The sequence below is a fragment of the Malania oleifera genome, chromosome 8 (assembly GCF_029873635.1).
Source record: "Malania oleifera isolate guangnan ecotype guangnan chromosome 8, ASM2987363v1, whole genome shotgun sequence".
Taxonomy (NCBI): Eukaryota; Viridiplantae; Streptophyta; class Magnoliopsida; order Santalales; family Ximeniaceae; genus Malania; species Malania oleifera.
In genome coordinates this window covers 17,398,416-17,417,398 of record NC_080424.1, presented here as the reverse complement: position 1 = coordinate 17,417,398, position 18,983 = coordinate 17,398,416, and the positions used below count along the sequence as shown (strand labels likewise).

The window sequence follows — 18,983 nt, the reverse complement described above, 5'->3', positions numbered from 1 at the left end:
AACAATATAACCATTTAGCTAGGAGCGCGATGTTTTTAGACACCAAATTTCCAAGACCCAATCCTCCTCCATTTTAGACTTGCAAACCTCCTCCCACCCATGGTCTTAAATTTCCATGAAATTGTCGAAATTTCCGATTTCTGTCACCCTCGAAATCGAAATGGCGGACGACTTCCGTCTTGCATAATTTCTGTCGAAATCTCAATGAATCATTTGAAATTTATCGAAATCTCGAAATTTTAGCGAAACTTGTCGAAATTTTAACTATACAATGAAATTTCGTCGGAATTCAAATGAAAAATTTAGGAGTGAAGTGAAATTTATATCTTAATTTATTTTATCGAAACAAAAGATTATTTCAAGTGCTTTTGAAATTATATGAAAAAACCAACTTACAGTAATATTTTATTTAACCATTCATGTCTATATTATCATTATTTGTACAATAAATAATATTTAAATGATTTATGACTTTCATTTGTATTAATTGAATATATTTAATGTACATTATCTTACAAACATGTTTGATACACATACTATTTTACAACTTTTCCACCTCATACAAACCTTAGATGTATTTAATTTGTAATATACTAGTCCTAAAAATTATATTGTTATGTTTGTTAACCTTTTCTAAAGTTTCACAATGAATTCCATGCTTTATTACAAATTTCCATTATTTTTTCAAATCGAAATCGAAATTGAAATTTCCGTCGAAATTTTCGTACTTTTGGAGCTTCGAAATCTGAGTCAAAATCGAAATTTAAGACCTTGCTCCCACCTAAGTAATCCCGAAAACCCCCACTAGAATGTAAGAAATCTCTCATTGTTTTCTCAATATTATTTGCAACCCCCACTGGAAATTTAAAATTGGAAAATAGAATAAGGGGATTCTAGATAAACAAGCCTGCATAAGAGTGGTTCTTCTCCCAAGGGAAAAAGCACCCCCTTGCAACCATCCAACCTCTTGGCCACTCTTTCCATCACCAGGTCCGAAAATTTCATAGATCTAGGATTGCCTCCTAAAGGGACCCTTAAGTAAGTCAAAGGCCACTCTAAAAGACCACAACCCACCTCAGATGCCCACTCCCAAGCATGCTCAAAAGGCACATTAATATTAGCTAGAACACTTTTCCCCAAATTTATTTTAAGCCCCAATACCCTCTCAAAGACATGAAGGATGCCCAAAATACATTTGAAAGAAGGCCTATGATTTTCTAGAAAGAAAATAGTGTCATCTACAAACTGAAGATGAGAAATCACCACATCCTCTCTCTTTACTCCCAAACCTTTCAACAACCCCCGATCCTCAGCCCTATCCACCATTCTACTCAATGCATCAACTACCAGCACAAACAGAAGAAGGGGAAGTGGGTCCCCTTGGCTAATGCCTCTAGAAGCCCTAAACCAAGACTAGGTTCCCCATTCACCACAACCAAGAGCCATACACTAAATAAGCAACCCCTTAACCATCATCGCCAACCTCACCAAAACCCCTTCTTGTAAAAATTTTGTCCAAACAACTCCAACTAACGCTAACGCTGTCATAATCCTTCTCAAAATCCAGTTTGAATATGAATCCCCTCTTCTTTCTCCTACAAATATCCTCCACCACCTTATTAGCCACCAAAAATGGCATCCACTATTTGTCTACCCCGACAAAAGCACTATGAGCTGTAGAAATGGTCTTATCAAGCACCTCAACCTATTAGCTAGAACTTTAGTGATAATTTTATATATAAGAAGACTAGATTGATAGGTCTGAAGTCCTCTATCTTAATGAACCTTGATTTCTTATGTACAGGGTAATAGAAGTGGAGTTAATGCTCTTACTTAGAATTCCATTCCCATAAAATTCATAAAAGACTTTGAGCAAGTTATCCATAACAGTATCCTAGCAGTCTTGAAAAAAATCTAGACTAAAACCATTTGTACCTGGAGCCTTATCCCTTTCCATCCCAAAAACTGCCCCCCTCACTTTCTCCTCCGCAAAAGGTCTCTCTAACCAAAGCATTTGATCTTTAGAGATGGGATCCCACTCTAAACCCTCAACCATCGGTCTACAAACCTCTTCATGAGAATAAAGATTATCAAAAAAATTAGAGATCTTTGAGGCTATTCTATTAGGATCATTAATAATTCTCCCTCCTTGCACCTCTAGCTCCTTAATCATATTTTTCCTCATCTTTCCATTAGCTAGCCTAAGGAAGAAGTCAGTATTACAATCTCCTTCTTTGATCCATTTAAATTTGGTCTTTTGTATGATAACCATACCCTTTAGGCCACTGTAAATTTAATTACTTTGATAACTTGCCATGGTTTTGCTTTGTTTTCGTATTAAACAAGTTCATACTAGCCATATTATTCATTAATTAAGTTTGGAAAATTCCATTTGACTTATTAGTGTAGGGGGGCTTTGATGAAAGGAAATTTAAGGGGGATTGTTAAAACAGGATAGGGTATGATGAAAACCACCTAGCAGCAGCCACCTGGCAGCTTCGAAAACCAGCAGCCCACCTAGTGCATAGATGGCAGCACCACAGGACCCTCGTTGCCACCAGCTGCTGCAGTACCTGTCATGTTTCCAGCCTAGAAGGAGACACTTGACAGGCAGCTGGTAGCACGTAGCTGCTGTCTTGACCCTTCCAGCCCTGCAGAGCAGCCACAACACAAAATGCCACAAATATTTGCTGTAAACCCTAGTTTTAGAGAGAGAGAGAGAGAGAGAGAGGAAAAGAGAGAAGTTTTGTAAGAAGTCAGGGAAATCGGGACAAAATATAAAACATTGAAAGGAAACTTAAAATAATTTGGAGACGCTGAAAATGAAGGTTGATGTTAATTTTTGTTATTCATATAGGGATTTTGCATATCCTTTGGAAGTAGAGGGTAGAAAATTGCATGGAAATGAATCCTAATATGGAAGGTTTAAGCTTGTTGTTTCTATCTACTTGATATGGCTGCATATATGCTCTCATTTGTTATCATGGCTGCATATTTTGTCTAGTTAGGAAATTTTCATGCAATAGATATTCATCTCGTAAGGATGATGGTTTTGCTTGCTATGGCATAGCTTGTTTATGCATATCTTGAACTGCTATTGTGCGAAGTAGCTGGCACTATGTGTTGTTTGTGGCTGTGATATTGTGAAATTTAAGCATGGATTGTGTCTTCCTTGGGTGAAAGGTGGTAAACCTCCAGAGTATTACTCAATAAGCGGTGGTTAGCCAAGCTAAGTTTGCATTAAGCGGTGGTTCGCCAAAATGACCTGGAATTTGGTACTTGTTTGAGTAAAATGTGCACTTCTTTTGGACAGTGCTGCTATGTTGAAAAAAATATGTATATGCATGCTATTTGGATGTTTTGTGATGGTAACTTTAGATGAAGAGATTGCTTAGAATAAAGAGTGTGTCATGCATATTGCTTAGAATAAAGAGTGTGTTCATACGTCTATTGATTGTGCATGCATATAAGAAATCATATGTTAAAGTATTGAAATCCGTATTTGAATAAGGGGGATTTAAGAAAGTCTACTAAGCTTGTGGTTCCTCAACCTATTCCTTTACAATTTTAGGTTCGAACTTAAGGAGAGGCCCACTTGTTAAGTTCTCCAAGAGACTGCAATTTTTGACATGTTTTATAGGTTGGCAGGAAGATGATAGAGATACTAAGCATGTTTTTGGTTGGAAGTTATGTATGTAGACTAGGGAAAGTGAAAAATGTTGTATGTAAAGTACACCCCAGTGTAAAGACCTTGTCACTTTAAGTAAAACATTTTTAGTTACTTTATGAAATGTTGTATATATCGTGTGGTTTCACCAAATATTCACTCTTAATGGGTCTCTAACTTGTTTTCAAATGATGGTTTTGTAAAACAAATTCATGCCTAGGCCCAGTGCCTCCATCATATTTTAGAGGGAGTCATTGCCGGTCATGTGCCAAAAATAAGGGCATGACGGTTCGTTTCCAACTCCTTATTTCCTTGAAAATCATCTCTTCCAAATAATTCTTTAAAGAGATCTTTTTTCCTCCTTAATCTTAGAAAGGTTATTCTCGTCTTCCTTTCTATCCAAAAATCTAGCTCACCTAAGATGCTGGCTTTTCTTATTCTAACATCCCCAAACACCTCTTTATTCCAAATTTTCAGATTCCCCTTCAAATGTTTCAACTTCCTTATAAACCTAAACCTTTCCCAACCCCTCCATATATCTTCATCCAATGAGCTTCTCACCAAGGGCTTAAAAGAAGCATTGTCCAGCCACATGTTCTCAAACCTAAAAGGAATGGAACTCCATGAAGCCCTACTTGATTCCAGCATAATAGGGAAGTGATTAGATCTCTCAGGCCACCCTCCCTAATAAGCATATCAAATTGCTGCATGCTAGCATTAAGTCAGCCCCCCATTTTCTTCTACCACACAAACCTAACCGCATTAAAATCCCCTCCCATTACCCACCTAGGTGGGCAAAACCCAAAAACGTAATAAAGCTCATCTTGAAAGAACTCCTAAGAGTTGGTCTAGGAAGATCATACACAGAGGATACCCACCATTGGCCCCTCCCTTTCACCTCCACAAGAACAGAAAGGGAAAAGAACCCCACTAAATTATCCATTTTAGAGATAGACCGAGAATTCCACATAACAACACCACTAGGGGCACCTCGAGAGGGTAAGAAGTCCCATTCCCTACTATGATCGCCCCAAATTTCCATTTTAGTTTCCTGAATTGTTATGATGCTCAGGGAGTACTTAGACATTACTTTCTTGATTAGGCTCCTTTTCTCTCACCCCCTAGGCCTCTTATCTCAACTAATAATCTATATTAACCTGCTTTCCACCCTTCCTAATCCCCTTACCCCCCTCATAATTAATAGAGGAAACCAAATTTCTTTGTTCTTTTTGAACTTTCTTTTTTCTTCTCTTGTAGGTTCTAGGGCTCAAACCCAACCTCACCTCCTTTCCTAAGGGGTCTATTAGTTTCAAGCTAAGGTCTTCTAGGAGCTTTGTGTGAGTTCATTGAGTCTCCCTCACCTCCTTCAGAGCTAAACTCACGGCCCTCCCCTACAAATCCTTCCTCTGGCATATAGCATTAAGACAAGACAAGGCTGATTAGGAAGGGGGGGATACCAATACTAGTTCTAGAGGAACCCAGATCGCTTAAAGAAGCATCTACCTTCTCATCATTAGCGCGCCCCCCCCCCCCCCCTCTTTTTCAAAATTGCCCAAGGAAGAAACCAAGTTATTGACACGAAGGAGATTAAGCTCAGGGTTAGAAGACAAAGACCCCTTTCATTCAAGGCATTTAATTGATCTGAAAAGTGATTAATAGAGTCCTTACCTGTCTGTGTACACTCAGGATCCCTATGCGGGCGATCATTCTCCATTCGTAGTGAGGTGTTAGTGCATTTTGCTTCGAGCCATGCACACCCTCATCTTCATTTGTTTGGAATAACCCGTTGTCTTCAGCAAGTTCAAACTCAGCTCCCATCTGATCAACTGCTGGAGTAAAATCTGAATATGAATGAAGGCTAATCCTCTCCAGATGCTGAGAACTCGCTGCTGGAATATTGGCTTTATCTGACCCATCCTCTTCAAGATCCCCGCTAAATCCTTTGAACATCTGAGCCCGCCCTTCCTTTTCAAAATCAGCTCCTTCTCTGATTCACACATACTGCCCATCTCTTCTTCTAATTGTACATTAAGTCATCCTCCATTTTCCCTTGTGATATTTAGAACATCCTCTCCAATGGAGCTGCGATTGACAGTGCATCTTGGTTGCAAATATAATCTTGCTTCTTGCTGCTCATAGAAGCCTCTTCAATATAACACTGCTTCTGTTTTTTCTCAACCATTGCCCTCTGAAGTTTGCCCACCCAGAACATAGTTAACTTGATTTGGGCCGCCCTTTTCTGCTGCTGCCGCTGGCCGTGGTTGCTGTGCTTCTGGGTTTGTACCCTCTCCAACCACTTTTCTGGATTTGGTATCTTCCTTTGACCCACACCGCCTTAGTTTTCTCCACCGGAATAAGTTAGACTTCTGAAATGCCTGCCCCAGCTGCAAAAACCTGTCAGCCGTACAAAAACTCCCCCAGCATGAATGAGGTCTATCTCGGTGTCCCCACCCTCATGTGTCAAGGGAAAAGGATTTGTAATAGTCGTGTGGCCTCCCCGATCCCTTTGTTGGTGGTTTATTTCCATTCCAGCTTCCATTCTCATTGCTGGAGCTTATCTGGTCACATTGGCATAGGAGGAATTTGACGATATCCTCTGAAATATGCTAGTTCACTCTTTCTCAACTCTCTGAATGTTTGAAGACCCATAGTCAGAGCATCTCCAACTACCACTGCTAAGTTTGGAAATATCTATAGGTGGTGCTGATAATTCCAACAGTGCAGCAAGGAAGTCCCTCCACCCTTTTTCCTGTTCCCCTTCTGGAATTTGTATGTCGTAAAAATTTTTGCTATTGGCCTTCTTCAAGCATAAGAACCTTTCCCTGCCATTTTCAAGAACCTTAATTGACACACTGTTTTATGCCTTTTGGTATATAATTCCACTGTGGCTTGCTGCATCCCCTCATCTGGTCACATTGGCATAGGAGGAATTTGACGATATCCTCTGAAACATGCTAGTCCACTCTTTCTCAATTCTCTGAAAGTTTGAAGACCTGTAGTCGGAGCATCTCCAACTACCACTGTTAAGTTTGGAAATATCTATAGGTGGTGCTGATAATTCCAACAGTGCAGCAAGGAAGTCCCTCCACCCTTTTTCCTGTTCCCCTTCTGGAATTTGTATGTCGTAAAATGTTTTGCTATTGGCCTTCTTCAAGCATAAGAACCTTTCCCTGCCATTTTCAAGAACCTTAACTGACACACTGTTTTATGCCTTTCGGTATATAATTCCACTGTGGCTTGCTGCATCCCCTTCATTGGCTGCACCTTAACACCCCCATCAACTTCTATACCCACACAAGTTTCTCTTTTTCCAGTACAATGATGAAGACAAGCTTGCCAGTGTATTCAGAGATGTGAAAATTCAAAGCATCCAGTTGGGTGATACCGATCACCTTCCTCTCAATTTTAAGTGTGGCCTGTTCACCCATTCAACTTTGAGTGCTAGTGAGGCTCGTGACAAGACTATAAGAGGGAGAGGGACAAAAGGTTCAGTGCAGGGTCTAACAATTTCTCAAGGCTTATTATAGGACTACCGAGGTTGATGAAGGCTTGACCCTGTCGATTCCTGGGTATCAAAGCAGAAAGGTTACAATTTCTGGATTACAAGGGTAGGTTGAGAGATTTTGTGAATCTTAAGTTCGGTTATGAGGTTACCAGATTGGTCAATGGCATAAGAGGAGGCCCCCATCTATAGGGTTGAGATTTTGGCAATTGAAGGAAAGGTTATGAAGGAGAACACTGATCATGACCTAGCGGCCTGGTATTGACAAGGATCCAAAGAACAGATGTCAGTTTCGAGGATGGGTTTGTGGAAGGGAGTTATCCAGTGGGACAATTACTGTAACAGGGTAAAAGTTGGAAGGTTGTGGAAGGGAGTCATCGAGTATGTCGCCATGCTCAAGGGCTCGAAGTTGAGGGGTGCTGAGAGGATGGAGGCCTGGCCTTGCCTTCATCAAGAATCGTCAAAAGAGGTTAATTCCTAGAAATTTCTCTCAATTTGTTATTTGATTTAAGTAATTTATTTTCTTAATTTGTGCAAGGCAATTATTTTCTAGAAAGAAATTTTTTGGGTGAGGTCAAGGATGAAAATCCTGATAATACTGTTTGGTGATACTGTTAATCTGTTATGATGTTGTGATTGCTGTTTTCATGCATGCATATGCTTCTAGCTACTGCCACGTTGTTTATTGAGTGTTCATTGTGGCCTGCCCTGTTCTGTGCAATCAAAATGTAGTCTGCTGTGTTCTGTGTGGTTAAAGGCAACTTTTGTCACATTGCACGAGAAACTATTTACATCTTTCATTCTTTCCAGGGTACTGTAACTTCGGTTATGTGCTTGTAGCTGCCTCTTGAAATTCTACGGTGCTGTTCTGTGCTAGTGTGTTCTGCCTGATTCTGCAGTGTTGTTGTGGTTTTCATTTCATGTGTGCTGATTGTAGTATATTGGGTGTGATTCTGATGGCTTGCCTTGAAAAAGGATTCTATCCAAAGCAACCTTAAGGTGCTGGACGATGAAGAGATAACCCGATGCCTGACTACCAAAGACAAAACAAGAAGACTTCCTCATTGGAAAGAGATTTCCAAGACCGTTAATATGGAAAAAATAGCTTGGAGACAAAAAATCTAGGGCCTTATGGCTCACTGGGTGTGGGGTTGCAAAACACCAAGTCCTATGGTTCTTCCACTGAACAACAAATGCCCACGGAAGGTCTAGTTGAGATTGATGGACAAATCTTGGAGAAGGGGCGATTAAGGAAGACATTTATGATTTCTATGGAATCCTATTCCAAACCAATTGTTTGGAGACAAAAGCTTGATGGCATCACCTTCAGAAAGTTAAATTACTCTTCTTACCCTGTGGCTCTAAAGCCCCTTAAGTGAGGAAGAAATTGCCAACCCCTTAAAAATTGTGATGATGAAAAAGCCCCGGGCCTTTGTCAGTTTCATGATGGCCCTCTTTTAAGCAAACTGGGATATTCTCAAACATGACAATGTAAGGAGCTAAAACTTCCCAATTGAGATTGAACCTTGGTATTTAAGTGGAGAATAGTAGAGGGGCGGGCCTTTTATCTTGGTAAATACTATGGATTAGTTGAGTGTCCAAAGTGTCTTGGATGTGCATCTTGTTTTTTGAGGATTTTCATGAATCAGGCAGCTTAATGGAGATCGCTTATTCAACTTGTCGCCTTGATTCGTAAAGAAGGCAGGGGCCTCAAACATCAAAGACTTTTGTCTTATTAGCTTAGTGGGAAGTATCTACAAAATGTTATCCAAGGTGCTTGCTTTGAGACTTAGAAAAGCTGTTCTGGAAGTTATTGTCCAGCACCAACGTGCCTTTATTGAAGGTAGAGAGATTATGAAAGCAGCCCTCATTGACGTTGTGGATTCTCAGTCTAGGGGCTGGTAGCCTGGTAGTGTAGATTCAAAATGGAAAAATCCTTCGATCATGTGAGTTGACTTTCTTTCATACATTCTTAAAAAAACAACTTTTGTGGACTTAATTGTGCAAATGGATTCAACAATATGTCACCATGCCTTCCTTTTCCATTCTCATCAATGGCAGCCCCTCAAATTTCTTCCACTCATCTAGAGGCTTGTGCCAAGTTGATAGGTGATACCCTCCCTCCTGTCTTATTTATCATAGTTGTGGAAGTTTTAGAGTCTTTACTGAAAAAAGCTTCAGAGGCAGGTTGTTTTAAAGGGTTTTGGGTTGGAAGAAATGGTAGGGAAATGGAATTTCCTCATATCCTGTTTGCAGATGACTCCATAATATTTTTTAAGGCAGAAAATTCTCAATTTAAGTTGTATCCTTCTTTGTTTTGAAGCAATTTCAGGATTGAAAGTCACCGTTGGTAAAAGTGAGCTTATTCCTTTAGATGAGGTGATTGAGAGCACTTTCCTGGCTTCAATTTTGGGCTTCAAGCTGTCTTCCTCTTGGAACCAAGTTTAAAGATAGAAGAGTTTTGGCATTATTGAGAGATTTGAGAAAAAAATTGCTGGTTGGAAGAGAAATTAGGGGGACTCACCCTTATCAAAAATACTTCCCCAAACCTCTTGGCATATTATGCTCCTCTTCCCCATTCACAGCTTGTTGACCAAAAGACTTGAAGATATTTGGAAAAAATTCCTGTGGGAAGCACAAGTGAGTAGTTGAGGTGCTGCTTAGTTAAAATGGGGGTTGTCAAGCAACTTTTTTTCAATCTAGCAATCGGAGTCTGAAATCCCTCACAATGTTCAACAAAGTCCTCCCCGGCAATAGCTATGGAAATTCAGGAATCAAAAATATCTATATTGGAGGAAGGTCAATTCTTTAAAATATGGTCTTGACAACAGTGGATAGGCTTCTGAGGAAGTCAAGCAGCCTTGTGAGGTGGGAGATTTAGGCCTGAAGAGACATTTGCTCAAAAGCAAAGAAAGGGGGTAAAAAACTGACTCTGATCCCTCATACCATTTTTTTTATTTTATTTTGATTGCGTGGATGGAAAAGAAATAGAAGGGCACTCAATGGATCAGTCACGTTGCTCATGATTCTCAAAGATAGATGGCTTACTCCAGCTGGTTTTGTGGTCAGTACATTTTAGACACTTACCTCAGCTGGTTTGTGGTTTGTAAATGTTAGACACTTAAACAGCTCTTGATTTTCTTGGACACATTGTATCCATGGTCTTTAATTGCCACAAGATTGTGGAAATTTCTGTCAAAATTTCTGCTTTCCATTTCCATGAGTTTGAAATGGTAATCAATTTCTATCTTAAAAAATTTCCATCAAAATTTCTAAAAGTCATCCAAAATTTATCAAATCTCAAAATTTTATCGACATTTGTTGAAGTTTTAACCATAGAATGAAATTTCCTTGAAATTCAAGTGCGAGTTTAAAACCAAAAGTGGAGTTTCTCTCTTGATTTATCTTTTTTCTTGTTGAAATACAAAATTTTTACAAAAGTTTTTGAAATTACATGAAAATATAACTTATAACGATATTTTATTTGACCCTTTATAAATTAATCATCTTTATTTATATAATAAATAACATTTAACTGATTAATGAATTTCATTTCTATTAATTGAATATGTTTATTATGGTTAGTATATTAGAACTACCACACCTTATACACAACTTATTGTTGGTGTGTTTATTTTATAATGTTTTAATTCTAAAACTTGCATAATTATGTCTATTAATCATTTTTCTATGAAAAAAATCCACATTTTATTAATTTCTATCATTTTTTAAAGTTTAAATTGAAATTAACATCAAAATTGAAATTTCCATAGAAATTTCCGCACTTTTGAAGCTTCAAAATTTTAGCTGAAGTCGAAATTTAAGACCTTGATTGTATCAAATGTGAGCCTTTCCCTTTGGCTGTTTTTTGGATTTTGGTGGCAGTGTGGCACCCCTTTTTACCCTTCAATGGATTCTATTTTTACCTATAAAAAAATCAAAAATAAATTTCAGAATACTTAAATTTAAGTATGTAATGCATTAAATACAACTAGAAAGTAGAATTATTAATTATTAATTGCTGGTTAGAAACACTAAGTACCAAAAATCAACTAATTAAGTAATTATGATATCAGTTACTAACTAAAAACATTAATTACTAAGTAAAATATTCTTCAAAACCTAGTTAGTGGTAACTGATATACCTGAACTACATTTTTACCTTGTACATAATATATACTTGTATCATCAGCCACAAGAAAAAAGTTACTCAAGTATTGCTGTGTATTATATGATAATATAAGAAGCAAATAAAAAAAATATCAATAATTATTAAATAAATTTTGTTACCATCCGATCATATGATAGCATGCACGACAAAGAATAACAAAGCTTTAAGCTAAAAGCAAAAATAAAACAAAACATTGAAACGAATTACTGAGAGAAAGTCAGCACCATCCGAAGTAATAGGTAATCCTTTCAACTTCTTGTTTCTTGAGGCAAAAACGAAGTATATCATGTTTCGGAAATGAATTCCTAATGAATATTAACTACTCACAGCACCAAACAAGTGGAAGATTTGAGATTTACAGTCTATTGAAAGTGTATATGTGAAGCTGGGCATTGTTTGAATTGATTTTCAAGCTCAAAATTGTGTTTTCAAAGCTGTATATAGGTAGGTGTGTGCCAGAATAGGCCGCATGAATCATGGGAAACAGAGAAATTGCAAAAGAAACTGAAAAGAGATTCCAAAATCAAGTGTTATGCCTCTCGGTCGTGTAAGGCACAATAATGTAACCGTTATGGCCTCAGTCACGGAATGAACCAGCTTTAATGGCTGCCTTTTTTATTTCTCAGTGCCAAAGCCTTGGAAGTCATACTGGAGGCTCGAAATTCTGTTAGCTGCATAGTGGCTGCTATTCAGAGCCCTTACAATCAGGTTTAGTGGCTTGTAGTTTTTTCTTTTCAGTATTGCTATCTCCACTTCATTTAGATTTTATTAAAAACTGTCAAAATTTCAATTTGAGGAAACTTGGAAACCTATGGTAAAATTATGGAAATTTTGACATAATCCTTGGGAAATGTTATTTGCAACATAATGTTAGTTGAATAGGATGTCTGTATGGCAAGAATATGGTATTTAGTGTATGTAAATGGCACATTGATAAGCATGCAAAGACACGTACAAAAATGTGATACTTTGATCTTATGATTTTCATAACTATTTCCAAATTTTCAATTAAAAATTCCAAAATTTCAATTGAAATGCCCAAAATTACATTGAAATTCCTAAAAAATTATGGATTTTTGTTTTCCTTTTTGGAAACGAGACATTTGACTAGACCATAATAATGACACATAGATAGCAATAATTAATATACATTATTGAAACTAACAAAGTAAAGAGTGGACTGACTGTCTGACTTCTAGAGAATATTAACCACAACTTGACAGCTTCAGCATACATCAGCAATTCGGGGCATGTTTACCGTGCCTTTAGTTGTGTTAAATCCCATATTTTAGCCTCTATTATTCTTTTTGAGCAGAATAATTTTAAAATTGTTCCATGTTTTTCATGTTGACTGATTTTTAATGGATTGAACTTTTTTTTCAATGCTTCTTTAGTTTTCTATTATTTTTTAATTTCTTTGTAGTGTCCCAGTCCTTTTAAATGCTTAAACATAATGGGTGGCAAGTAGCTAATTAGCTTTCTTAACATTCACAGGGCTTCTGCTGTATTTCTTGGTGTGTATGAACCTGCAAAGCAGAAATTGCTAAAAACTTTCCCTGAAAATCTTAGTGCTTTTGCTCATCTGGTAAGTTATCCCGCTATGCTTATCCGAATACCTTTGGCGGTTGGGTGGGGTTGTGATGACCAAGGTCTTAAATTTCAATTTCGACTCAAATTTCGAAGCTCCAAAAGTATGGATATTTCGATGGAAATTTCGATTTTGATTTGAAAAAATAATAGAAACTAGTAGTAAAGCATGAAATTATTTGTAAAACTTTAGAAATGGTTAACAAACATAATAATATAAGTTTTAAGACTAATATATTACAAATTAAATACATCTATGTTTTGTACGAAGTAGAAAAGTCGTAAAATAGTATGTGTATCAAACATGCTTGTAAGATAATGTACATTAAACATATTCAGTTAATGCAAATGAAATTCATAAATCATTTAAAAATTATTTATTATACAAATATTGATAATTTAGATATGAATGGTTAAATAAAATATTACTATAAGTTTATTTTTTCATATAATCTCAAAAGCACTTGTGATAACCTTTTGTTTCAATAAAATAAATAAAATAAATTAAAAGAGAAATTTCACTTCACTCTCGAATCTCTTGTTTGAATTTCGACAAAATTTCATTGCATAGTTAAAATTTTGACAAATTTCTCTAAAATTTCGAGGTTTCGATAAATTTCGAATGATTCGTTGAGATTTCAACAGAAATTATGCAAGATGGAAATCGACTGCCATTTCGATTTCAAGGGTGACGGAAATCAGAAATTTCGACGGAAATTTCGACAATTTCGTGGAAATTTAAGACCATGGTGATGACCTAGTATTGTCCTTTCTATCCACTAATAAGACATTGGAATTTTACATCAAAGGAATAATTGATCTAGAACATTCACCTGAACTTTTCTTTGTTTGCTCAGTTATTATTACAGTCTTTTCATGTACTAGGATTTTTACAGGTGCTTAAATTTTGTTCCCTTGTAGGCTGTGTAGCCTAAATTTGTGTCTTGGGATCGTGGTCTTAAAATTTCCATGAAATTTTTGAAATTTTCATGAAATTTTTGAAATTTCAATTTTCTGCTACCCTCGAAATCAAAATGGCAGTAAATTTCCATTTTAAAAATTTCCATCATAGTCTTCACAAATCATTTGAAATTTACACAAATTTCATTGAACTTGTAATTTTAAATTCAAATTTAAATTGAGATTCAAAACCTGAATTGAAATTTCTCTCTTAATTTATATTTTTTTAATAGTGAATCAAATATCGTTACAAGGAGGATATGTATTATAGCTTTCCAACTTTTGAAGTTATAACTAACTTAGATATTGGCTACAACATTTTATCTGACCATTTATATCTAAATTTTTTTTAATTGATATACTAAGGGGTCATTTGGAACCACTTATATAGAAGCGTTTTTCAGGAAAAAAAAAAGTGTTAAATTTAATAAGTGCTGATAATTAAGCGCTGAACTAGAAAAGTGTTAAAAGTTATTAACTAGTGTTTGGTTGTGTTTAACATAAGTGATATTTGGATATTTAGTTTTATTATAGGGTGATATATGATTATTTTTAAACATATTATAAATTACAAATATTAATATTTTTTAATTAATAATTTCATTAATAATTATTTATATTAAAATTTAAATATTTTATATTAAAAAAATAATGTAATATTAATTTTTAATTAATGATAATCTTGTTTATTACATATTACTATCTTATTACATTATGATAAAAATAATATTTTTAATTAAATTTAAAAATTTTATTTATTTAATATTAATTTAAATTAACAAATAGTTCTTGTTCAATCCAAAATTGAATTATAATAACTAATATGTACTTTTAAATATATTTTAAATAAAAATATTAATATTTTATAATTGAAAATTTTAATGATAATTATACTAATTTTATAATTAAAATTTAAATATTTTCTATTAACTAAAACAATATTCTATTATTTATGAATTAACAATAATCTTGTTATTAATGTATATTTATAACATATGATTATTGTATTAATTTATGTTAAAGATAGTATTAATAATTAAATTAATATTTTTTGTTTATTTAATGTTAATTAAATTTTATAGATGATTCTTTTTATTCATTCCATAATTTAATTATATTTCTATTAATAATTCATAGGTTATAATGCATAATAAAATAATATATAATTAATTTTAATTCATAATTATGTTAACTATTATTTTTAATTGACATTTAAATATTTTTATTAAGTAATATAATATTATATTTTGATCAACAATAATCTTGTTCTTAATTTATATTTATAACATATCATTAGCATATGAATTTATGTTAAAATAGTATTATTAATTAAATTAATATTTTGAATTTTTAATATTAATTTAAATTAAGAGATGGTTCTTCTTCAATTGAATTATGTTCATTAATAATTAATATATTATAATACATAGTAAAATCAATTGAATTATGTTTCATTAATAATTAAATATATTATAATACATAGTAAAATAATATATGATTATCTTCTAATTTATTTTTTAAATTATAAGCACAGCCACTAAATTTTTTTATATTTACAAAACTGACCCCACCTATGAACAGTGCCACTTGTAAGTGGCCAAAAAGTTATCTTGGATTGCTTCTCAAAATTTACTTAAATAGGTATTAAAAAAGTGATTTCGGAAAAGTACTTTTTGCGTATAAGAGTTTGTTATATTTCAAACCAAACGTCACGTTTTTTTTTTTTGTAAAAGTTCTTATTTTTAAGTGATAAGTGCTATAAACACTTTTTTTTTAAGTGTTCCCAAATGGGGGCAAAATATTTAATTGATTTATGAATTTCATTTATATTAATTGAATATGTTTACTACTATTACATTGCAATTATTGCTCCTTATACACTACATAATCATCCTTGATGTATTTTGTTTATAATATTTTTGTTCTAAATCATGCATTATTATGTCTATTAATTGTTTCTAAAGCTTCATAAAAGAATTCCATGCTTTATTACTAATTTCCATTAATTTTTGAAATTGAAATTGGCATCGATATTGAAATTTCCATACTTTTGAAGCCTAAAAATTTTAGTCAAAATTGAAATTTAAGACCTTGCCTAGGATCTCCTTTTCTTCCACGGGGGATAGCTTTTTCCTCCAAATTAGGATAGAGCCTCCCCTTCCCCACTTTTTGTTTTTATAAAAGGTTTCAGACTTCATTCAGACTGCAGGTGCTATTGGAGGGGCTGCTTCTTCTTTCATTCGTGTACCAACAGAGGTAGTTAAGTTTACTACAAACAAGAAAAAAAATTGCCCCCCACCCCCCCCCCCCTCCTTTTTTTTTTTTTTTTTCCATTTTTCCTTGGTTTGTTGAACTGAATATCTTTTCAACACTTAAAAAAGGTTGTTAAACAAAGGATGCAGACTGGGCAGTTTGCTTCAGCTCCTGATGCAGTTCGCCTTATTGTATCTAATGAAGGTTTTAAAGGGCTGTATGCAGTATGTATCCCTTTCCACATTTAGTATTATCATCCAAATTGATCAGGATTACTTCTCTAGTTTTGTGATATCTACTATGTAGGTTTTATTTGGCATCCTCCTAGAGTAGCGCAAGGATTTCTTGTTATAGTTTTTATAATTATTTTTTATATTTTATTCTTCTATTTTCTTCATTAACATTAGTAAGGAGATGTCTCTATCATTTTTTAATCTAAAAATGACTAGTGGTGTTTCTTTTTTCACAAGCTATCTGGATCAATGTGAGTGGAAAATTTTAATATGCTGTATGTTTCACATTATTCTCAGTATATTTCTTGAACTTGGTTTATTAAATTGTAGGGATTTGGATCCTTTCTATTGCGAGATTTGCCTTTTGATGCCATCCAATTTTGCATATATGAGCAACTCCGGATAGGGTATAAGCTAGCGGTAAGCTTGCCTTCCTCATTATTATTTTTTTTTTATAGAAAAAGAAATTCATTAGATAAGGAAAGAATGTACAATCTGGAGAGAAGACATCTCCTTAGCAAAACTGGGAATCCTCAGGAAAACCAAAAAAGAAAAAAACACAAATAAAAGATGACAAAAGGAATTCAAGAAGCCCTAAGAAGAGACTGCCAATCATGCTGAACATCTTAAACACGCATTCCCTTGAAGTTTCCATAGCCCATACACCATAAAGAAGACAAAAAGAATCTTTTCCCGCACCAATCAATATGGTAACATTTTCCCTGAAAATATACGCAGATTATGTTCCTTCCACAAGCCGCAAAACACTGCAAATAAAGCACAATTCCGTAATGCGATTCCTTCTTTCTTCCTTCCATACCCCACAAAAAAAATTGCCAAGAACTCCTTCACTGTTCCAGGACAAACCCAGCTTTCTTCAAAGTAATAGAAAAACTTGTTTTAAACCTTCCAGGCAAAATCGCAGTGCAAGAAAAGATGTGAGATGGACTCTGAAAGTAAAGCATACATATATCAGGAAGGAAAGCCTTTAAAGGTCTCCTCATCTGCAACGAGTCATTAGTATTTATTTTATTAAGCACAACCAACCAAAGAAATGCTTTGATTTTAGGGGGGGATTTTGACCTTCCATATTACCTTGTAGAGGGGAAAGGAGAAATTTGTCCCAACCAAGAATTCAAGAAAGATTTACAAGAATAAACTCCCGAAGGATTAACAACCCATATCGACTATCATTTTCGGAAGATACCCCACAATTATATAACTCTATAGTTTCCCTATCATTCAAGACTCTCCTGAAGTGAAAATCCCATGAAGGGACCGCCTGAGTCTACCCTAAATGAAGAAATGGGATCATTTTGCAATGAGTTCAAAATTCCTCCATTATTATTTAATATGTAATTTGGACAACTGATTTCCTTGATGGATTTTCATTGTTTAGGGGGTGATGGTGAGTATTTCCTCCACTCTAAGTGAAGTAGCAGACAGTATGGCTAAGCACAAATTCCTCAAAATCAAATTCTTTAATTCCCAAAACCTGCTGAAAGTCAATTGCAGAAGACAATCTATTGGCTCCTAGCCTTGGGACCCAGCATAAGCTACATAAGGAACCCTAAATACTTTAAATATGCTTTCTTAAAATAAAACAAATTGAAACTAGCCTGCTGAAAAATAACAACAAAAATGGTTAAAATTTCCTATAATAGTTAGTATTTATGGATGATCCATATCAGCAGCATGATGTGGTGGCGCATAGGTTTCATCCTGCATCAATGTCATCTACTTGGAAAAAATTGATCCTCGAGTTCGATTTGGAAGGGCTACTCAAAGAATATTTCTTGAAGCTTTGGTGCAGATTCATTTTACTCTCTTGGCAGCTGGGACTTGATGAGGTACTGCAACTGCTTGTCTGCATCTGATGAGTTATTGCTGGATTTGCTGCTGCTTGTCAATGTCTGACATGGAATTGGACTTTGGATAAAAGATATCATGTTGACCCTGATCTCACTGCCTTAGCTTTATCTATTTTTTTTTTAAAAAAAAGGCTCTAACTTGCTTCCATAGAGAATTGTATCCCATGCATAATAAATGTAACTTGAGCAGTTGCAAGAATTTTCTCACTTGATATGAGTAGTAGGCACAAATTCGAACTGGTTGAGATCTAAACATGCAACCCAAGAATACAGACAACCAGGGTAAGGGAAGAACTAGGATTTGCCAAAATATGTGTAGGATGGTTGGATCCTCCAAAAACGAATTACTCTAGGGGTGAACAGTTGAGTGTCGTTGGCACGATGTGGTCGCAATTGAGCATTAGAAGTCAAATCAACAACTATGTTTCCTTCCACCTTTCCAGGTTTTTCCACAGCAACAGCAAGCGTATGATACAGACAGAAGATGGCAACATGACCCTTCTCTCCAAATTTAAAGAACTTCAAAGGTTCCTGCTTCTTTCCCTTATCCTTTTAACCTAGTCCTAGGAGTAGGAGTTGAAGAAAATTTCTGTCCTTTTTCCTACATATAATGTTTATAAAAGGTGGGACTAGAGTTGCTATGAGAAACTGCTTTGGAAAGGCCTGATGCAGCTCTTTACCCCTAGAGAGAGGGTGCATGCTCAATGGAACAGAACTCCAGGAAGTTCAGAATCTGGAG

General features: G+C 35.1%; 1 protein-coding gene across 5 annotated transcripts in view; it reads left to right on the top strand.

Moving 5' to 3' along the window:
- The window catches only part of LOC131162242 (S-adenosylmethionine carrier 1, chloroplastic/mitochondrial-like), a 61,948-nt gene that overhangs the window by 17,193 nt on the left and 25,772 nt on the right, over positions 1-18,983 (top strand). For 2 of the 5 annotated variants that reach the window (XR_009138730.1, XM_058118520.1), the window contains exons 5-9: positions 12,835-12,925; positions 16,090-16,143; positions 16,269-16,364; positions 16,704-16,793; positions 18,068-18,223. Coding sequence is in view for 3 of the 5 variants with exons in the window: in XM_058118520.1 (XP_057974503.1) it covers positions 12,835-12,925; positions 16,090-16,143; positions 16,269-16,364; positions 16,704-16,793; positions 18,068-18,223 (487 nt within the window). In the remaining 2 variants the exon portion in view is untranslated. The remainder of the gene's footprint in view (positions 1-12,834; positions 12,926-16,089; positions 16,144-16,268; positions 16,365-16,703; positions 16,794-18,067; positions 18,224-18,983) is intronic. The other 3 variants (XR_009138731.1, XM_058118521.1, XM_058118522.1) reach the window with 2 other exon arrangements.